The following is a 7,133-nucleotide window of genomic DNA, read 5'->3' on the forward strand; positions in this document are numbered from 1 at the left end:
TTTTTTCCAAAAAGAAGGATGGCCCCGGGCCTTTACATGCAGCCATAGTATAGGAATTCAAAGAACATGACATCATAATCGTGGGTTTTCCCTATTCCTATGTTTTGCAACTTCTTGCAATGCAATCCAAATAGGCCCCAAGGAGGGAGGGAGTGTCACTTTATGACTTTTATTCCACCCAAGGAGGGAGGGAGTGTCACTTTATGACTTTTATTCCTGATTTTAAGTGGGGGGTGGGGGATGCTTTGTGATTTATGAATGCCACGTGTCATCCATTAGAATGGGTCTCACGTGAGACCTGGTCTCATAGAATTTTTTTTCATTGCTTTTTACCGACCCATGATTAACTTGTCCATCGCATGAATCACGATTGGGCAGGAAAGCAACCTGATTTCTGGCTGTCCCCTCACGAAAGAGACTGCAGCATGTGAAAAACGAAGGATGAGACATGGCTTCCATCGATCAAGCAAGAGATAAAACATGAATGGCCAAAAGAAGTGCGTATTCCAAATTTTCAAAGGAAAATAACCCCTTTTTTTTTTGTTGGACTAAGTTCGATCGCGACATCAACCAAACCATCGTTGTTGTTAATTCCCACGTTCTTATCGCCAGCTACCATCGATCGATCGCTCGCTATCCACTAGTATTATATATAATCACCATTGGTGAGCATAACAAGCAACAACCAGCTGCTCCAACAGTCGTACGCATAGTGGTCGTGGCTAGTGGCGGCACACACTGCACTGCACTGCACACCTAGCGATCGAGGGGTAGATATCAATGGCGTCCAGCTCCGATCAAGAGGGCAGCGGGAGCGGGCGGCGAGGGAGGCCGCTGGTGTTCGACGAGCTCAGGTGGGTGGTGCAGATCCGGGAGTCCCTGACGGAGGACGGCGACGACGAGGACGACAACGGCATCCCGGTCTCGGTGTTCAACGTGCCCAAGCAGCTGCTGGTGCACAAGCCGGAGGCGTACGTGCCGCAGTTCATCGCCCTCGGCCCCTACCACCACTGGCGCCCCGAGCTGTACGAGATGGAGCGGTACAAGCTCGCCGCCGCCCGCCGCGCGCAGCGCCGCCTTCGCCCCGCGGGGCTCAAGCTCGAAGCCCTCGTCGCGGAATTCGCCGACCGTCTCGAGCGCAAGATCCGCGCTTACTACCATCGCTACCTCGACTTCAGCGGCTTGACGCTCACCTGGATGATGGTCGTCGACGGCGCCTTCCTCCTCGAGTTCCTGCAGATCTACGCTGCCGCCGAAGACTGTGGCAAGCCGGCGCTGCGGAGGGTGTCGTCGAGGATGGCGCACCTGGTGGACTTCGCCGGGAGGAAGTCGGCGCACGGGCTCATACTGCGCGACATGCTCATGCTCGAGAACCAGATCCCGCTCTTCCTCCTCCGCAAGATCCTTGAGCCGCAGTGCGCGTCGGCCGACGAGGCCGGGGTGCTGCTCACGAGCATGGTCACCGGGCTCGTGAAGGAGCTCTGTCCGTTCAAGATGATGGACGGCGCCTTCCCGGCCGTCGACGTCGCCAAGTACGCGCACCTGCTCGAGCTGCTCTACTACCTTCTCGTGCCCAAGCCGCCGGCGGAGGACACTACGGCAGAGGCACAAGACCATGACGAGAACTACGACATCGAGGAACAGCCGACGGACGGCGACGGCGAAGAGAAGCCCTCTGGCGGCGGGTCCGAGTACGTGTCGCAGCTGTTCGCCGCGCTGTGGGGCTTGGCGTCGAAGCTCGGGAAAGGCCCGCTGCACTACGTGATGAGGCCGATCGCTTTCGCTGTCAAGGCGCCGTGGAAGATGCTCACCGTCGTGCCGGGCATGTCTGGCATGAAGCACCCCGTCGAATCATTCTTCATGTCCGGGGCCGACGGCCGCGGCGACCCGTCGTCTTCGTCCACGGCGGGCCACCTGAGCCGGCCACCGCTGATCGAGGAGATCATGGTGCCGTCGGTCTCCGAGCTCGTCAACGCCGGCGTGCAGATAGCAGCCACAACCGGCGACCTGTCCACCATCTGCTTCGACTGCAAGACGGCGACGCTGCACCTCCCGGTGGTGACACTCGACGGCAACACGGAGGTGATGATCCGAAACCTTGTCGCCTACGAGTCGTCGGCGGCGTCCGGCCCGCTGGTGCTCACCCGGTACACGGAGCTGATGAACGGCATCATCGACACCGACGCCGACGTGGCCCTTCTGCGGCAGCGTGGCGTGGTGCTGAACCGCTTGAAGAGCGACGGCGAGGTGACGAAGCTGTGGAACAGCATGAGCAGGTCGACGCGGCTGACGAAGGTGCCGGCGGTGGACAGGGCGGTGGAGGAGATGAACCGGTACTACGACGGGCGGTGGCGCGTGAAGACGAAGCGGTTCATGCGGAGGTACGTGTTCAGCTCGTGGCAGCTGCTCACCTTCCTCGCCGCCATCATGATGCTGCTGCTCACGACGCTCCAGGCCTTCTGCTCCGTCTACACATGCTCCCGGTGGTTCGGCGCCGTCACTGTCACGGCGGCGTCGGGGGAATGATAACCCGTTGAAAATTGAATTTTGGATGGGTGATCTGCATCTGCATGCGTGCCTTTCTGGATTCGGCTACGCGAGATAGATTGGCATGCATGTGTTTGGTTTGGCATTGGTATTTTCGGAGTGGATGTGCATTTTTTGTTTTATTTTTGGGTTCTAGTTGATGCAAGTGAGATTGTTTATAGCTTCATATGAATGCCATTGGTTTGTAAACATACTAACTATGATTATTTTCCATTAAAATTACCGAGAGAGGTATATACATGTAAGCATTTGAATATAAATTGTCAAGCATCTCAGAAGATTTGAAATCTCGGTTGGAATCTAGACCATGCAATTTCTTGGGGCTCCGTGCTCTAGTTGCCTCGGTTCATAGGATAGGATTATCATAGGAATAGGAATCTTGTAGGAAATGAGATGACATGTATCTCAAATCCTATGAGTAGAAATAGGAAACAAGATGTCATTTGGTTGACACCAAAGTAAATTTTTTCATTGAGTATAGGCTCTTTTTTATTTTCCTATGAAATGTGGAGGATAGGAACCAATCCTATGTAGGAATAGGAATCCATTCCTATGAACCAAAGGGCTCTAAAGGAATCCTATCCTCTAGAATTTCTATGAAATTCCTCTAAACCAAAGGAGGCCTTAGGGTTTCAAACTTGTACTGTGGCGGTTATAAGATAGTGTTGGGGTTTTGACACCAAAGAAAAAACCCAAGCCGCCTCACCCTGCCCCCAAAATCTAGAGGGATGGTCGATGCTCGAGCCGTAGAGGCAACATGGTAACTGCTTCAGCCAGCAGTAGGATAGATGCCGGTGAGCGGAGTCGGAGAGCATTGTAGGTTGTGATGAGGTAATTGGGAACGAGGATGATTGGAAGTAAGGAAAAGGCTGGGTTAGGGAGAAACGGGGTTATGGTTGTCGAAAGGAAGGAAATATTGTGAGGCATTCGATATAGATTCATTGGCTAGGCGGGAAGGGGGAGGGGAGGTGTGGTTGCGAGATCACAACCACAATGGAATTTCTTTATGTATATGTAGATGTGATTTTTTAATGCAATGTAATGCAATGATGTACAAATCTTCTGCATATTCTCAAAAAATAAGACATAAAAGAAGTCAGGAAGAGAACTGGAGAAATGGGCCATGCTCCAGATCTCCCAGAAGGCGCCTTAGTTGGACAATCAACATTAACATGAGAACAAGTATCCTTTATGTAGAAAAAAATCTTTACTGTCTAGCTAGGAATTCAACATGATTCGACATAAATGAAAAAAAAACTTTTATGCCCACATGAGATTCTTCCACGATCCACATTGCATAATTTAGAGACGACATGATGTTCACCATCATCACTACCATCACCACCATCCGTCATCCTTAAATCGCTCACTGTTAAACACTCTGTAAAGCAGGAAGGGCAAAATCGCAGACAAATAAACTGAGTGTCCAAGCTGTTCTCGGTTTTCGTACAAAAGAACACTGTTTTGAGTCATTTGTTGTTGTATTGTACTCCCTCCCTAGAGAATATAAGAGTATTTAGATCACTATTTTTATGATCTAAACGCTCTTATATTCCTTTACAGAGGAAGTAATTGCAAGGCACATGAAATAGTGTCACCGCTGGGATGAACAAATAATGCATCTGATAAATGATAGGTGGTACCTCGATACGAGAACGTACATATCTGCTAGCTGATACCAAAGCTTGGGTAGTGCAAATACGAGGGGACATGCAATTTACCTACCAAAACGTCTAATATTTTGAGACGGGGGTAATACCATTCAACATAATTTTTTAGACAGTATTACCATTTAGCATAATTTTAAGGTCAGATTTGATCTGCACTTTAAGAAACAACAAAAGTGCCAAGAGCAGGAAAAAATATGTCGTAGGATTCCAAGAAAAAGATGGTCCGTACTATGAGAAAAATACAAAATTGAACCCAAAAAGAATGTCAAATAAAACGGGAAAGAAGAAGAGTGATCTGGTTCAATAATTCGACCAATCCACTCCAGATCGATGCTGGAGAATCATTGCCACTCGATCGACCGACAGATTTTCTAATCCATCAGCAAATAGCTGCCCGCTGCCCGGACATAATAATAGTACAGCAAGTGTGTCCCACGGACCATAATTAAGGCCACATGCGTGCTGGCAAAACTTAGGCTTCCTTTGGTTCATATGATAGAAATGTTATAAGAATAGAAAAATCATAGAAAGTGAGATCTAATTCCTATAGAGAAAGAGATATCATTTGATGCATAGGATAGGAATTTTTTCATTGAGTGTTAGCTAATGTTTTTTTCCTTCAAAATGTGAAGGATTGATTCCTAGGAATAAGAATCCATTCCTACAAACCAAAGAGCCTCAAAGAAAATTTTTCTATGCAAATCCTATCCTATAGAAATCCTATGAGATTCCTACAAATCAAAGGAGGCCTTAATGTATTATTCTCGTTTGAAGTTACTTGGTGATAGATCATGGCGTCCACCGTGAGACACTGATTTGCATAGAAGAGTAGGGGCAGTTTACCAGACCTGCTGACACACTTGACTGTCGCCATGAAGACGGCCGAGCATAAGACTGCTGTTTTTTATCAGGAAAAAAAGTGGAGCAGATACATTGAAAATACATCGCCACAGGGTTAGCCATGCGCGTTGGCTAAGCAGGCTGGACTAGACGCAACCTGTCGGTCTGGCTCTTTGCCCGAGTTCAATTATTTCCCGGTTATTCTGTGATATTGTAATACTGGTTCTTCCGATTTGAACTTTTATATTTGTGCTCACAAGAAGAAGAAGAAAAGGTTATTCGCAAAAAGAAAAAGGGTTGCAAGTGGCCAAGTGGGCGTGGCGCATAGTAGGCTGGCATGTTTTTTTTTTTTTGCATGGTAATACGTGTCTCATTCATATCATAAAGATCAAAGTACAAGCCATGTAAGGACCGACATGACAAAACTGAAAAGATAGCAGAACATCTCTGAGCTTGATACCAACGTCCGTCACCTGCCTCCGGCACCACCACAACAGCCACCGAAGAAAAGAATGGCGGATCACCTCCTCACCCGAGCTTGACGCGGCTCCATCGCTAATATGCAGCTTTGCGGACCTCCAAGGTGGCTCAACCAAAAGTGAAGCCCTTGCCGTTGAAAGAATCAGACCGGGGCAACACCCTGGACACGCCATCGAACTACAGATCTGGCACCCCATCACGATCAAGACGCCGAAGGAGCAAACCATATATGTCATCCACGAATCACGAACCCAACACACGTTCTGGTAGGAGCTAGGGCCCTACCGGATCTAGGGCGTAGGTTGTAGGGAAAGGAGGGGGAAAGGCGAGGGCTAATGCACGACGGCTGGCGGCATGGCGCCGTCCTTGCGACGGGAGCAGCGGCGGCGAAAGCAAGAGGCGGCTAGGGTTTAGGTCTCCTAGCTCCCTAAGGGAAGCCGAGCAAATATTGATTGCTTCTTGCTTGATTAGATTGATACATCTCCCCTCCTTATATAGAGAGGTTTACTTGACTCCTAAACAAACGATCCTAATACAATAAAATAATTGGGCTAAGCCCCTAATTAAGATACTTGGGCCATAACCCACTGGGCTAAGCCCCTATGCTGGTCATAACACTTCTCCTCTCCCGCACAAACAACTCGTCCTTGAGCTGTAAGGTGGGGAAGCACTTGCTGAACTCCTCGAGGTGATCAACCAGCGTCAAACACCTTCGCGACAGCTGGGGCGGCAAGGTCGGCGGCGACGGCGTCCTCCGGAATGTAGTCTGCAACCTCCAGGTAGAAGAGTCACGGGCAGGCGTGGCCGGGCATGTAGGGCTCATCGCAATTGAAGCACAACCCTTGGCGGCGACGCTCGAGTAGCTCGGCCGAGGTGAGCCGGCGGAACGGGCGCGCCGCGGTCGCGGCGAGGGGTGCCCCGGAAGCCTGAGCAGGCCGAACCTAAGCGGGATCTGGCCAGGGTAGCGACCCAGTGTCTCGGGACGGTGACTCCTGCTGGACGGCCACAGCGTGGCGCTCGAACGCGCGGGCGTAGTACATGGCCGTCTGGATATCCTGGGGTCCCCGAAGCTCCACGTCCACGCAGATGTGATCTGGAAGTCCACCGACAAAGAGGTTGGCCCGCTGCTACGCCGTCACGCCCGACGCGTGGCATGCCAGGGCCTGGAAACGGTCGGCGAAGTCCTGAACCGTGGAGGTGAAGGGAAGGCGGCCTAGCTCCGCCAGGCGGCTCCTGTGGATCGGGGGCCCAAAATGAAGGAGGCAGAGCTCGCGGAAGCGCTCCCAAGGGGGCATGCTGCCCTTGTCCTGCTCGAGGGCGTAGTACCAAGTCTGTGCCGTGCCGCGGAGGTGGTAAGAGGCGAGCCAGGTGCGCTCCGAGGCGAGGGTGCGCTGCCCGCAAAAGAACTGGTCGCACTGGTTGAGCCAGTTGAGGTGGTCCTCCGTGCCGTCATAGGTGGCGAAGTCGATCTTGGCGAACCGCGGCGGTGTCTGGGTCGGAGCGTCGTGTCGATCTGGCTCGGAGGTGTGGAGCAGCGCGGCGGGTGGCGCCTGGTCGGAGTACTCCAGGTAAGGACCCGCGGAGCTGGATGGCCCA

The 7,133-nt window shown here is 51.4% G+C and overlaps 1 protein-coding gene across 1 annotated transcript; it reads left to right on the top strand.

The window, feature by feature from the left end:
* Positions 1 to 694: 694 nt before the first annotated feature.
* Positions 695 to 2,825, top strand: LOC119332411 (putative UPF0481 protein At3g02645). Its single transcript, XM_037605591.1, has one exon. It carries the CDS (start codon positions 781 to 783, stop codon positions 2,524 to 2,526), a length of 1,746 nt encoding a protein of 581 aa, XP_037461488.1. The 5' UTR covers positions 695 to 780; the 3' UTR covers positions 2,527 to 2,825.
* The last annotated feature ends 4,308 nt before the right edge of the window (positions 2,826 to 7,133 follow it).

Source organism: Triticum dicoccoides, chromosome 7A (genome assembly GCF_002162155.2).
Source record: "Triticum dicoccoides isolate Atlit2015 ecotype Zavitan chromosome 7A, WEW_v2.0, whole genome shotgun sequence".
Lineage (NCBI taxonomy): Eukaryota > Viridiplantae > Streptophyta > Magnoliopsida > Poales > Poaceae > Triticum > Triticum dicoccoides.

Excerpts from the sequence above, each read along its gene's own strand:
- LOC119332411 (XM_037605591.1), top strand. The coding sequence starts at position 781 with ATGGCGTCCAGCTCCGATCAAGAGGGCAGCGGGAGCGGGCGGCGAGGG.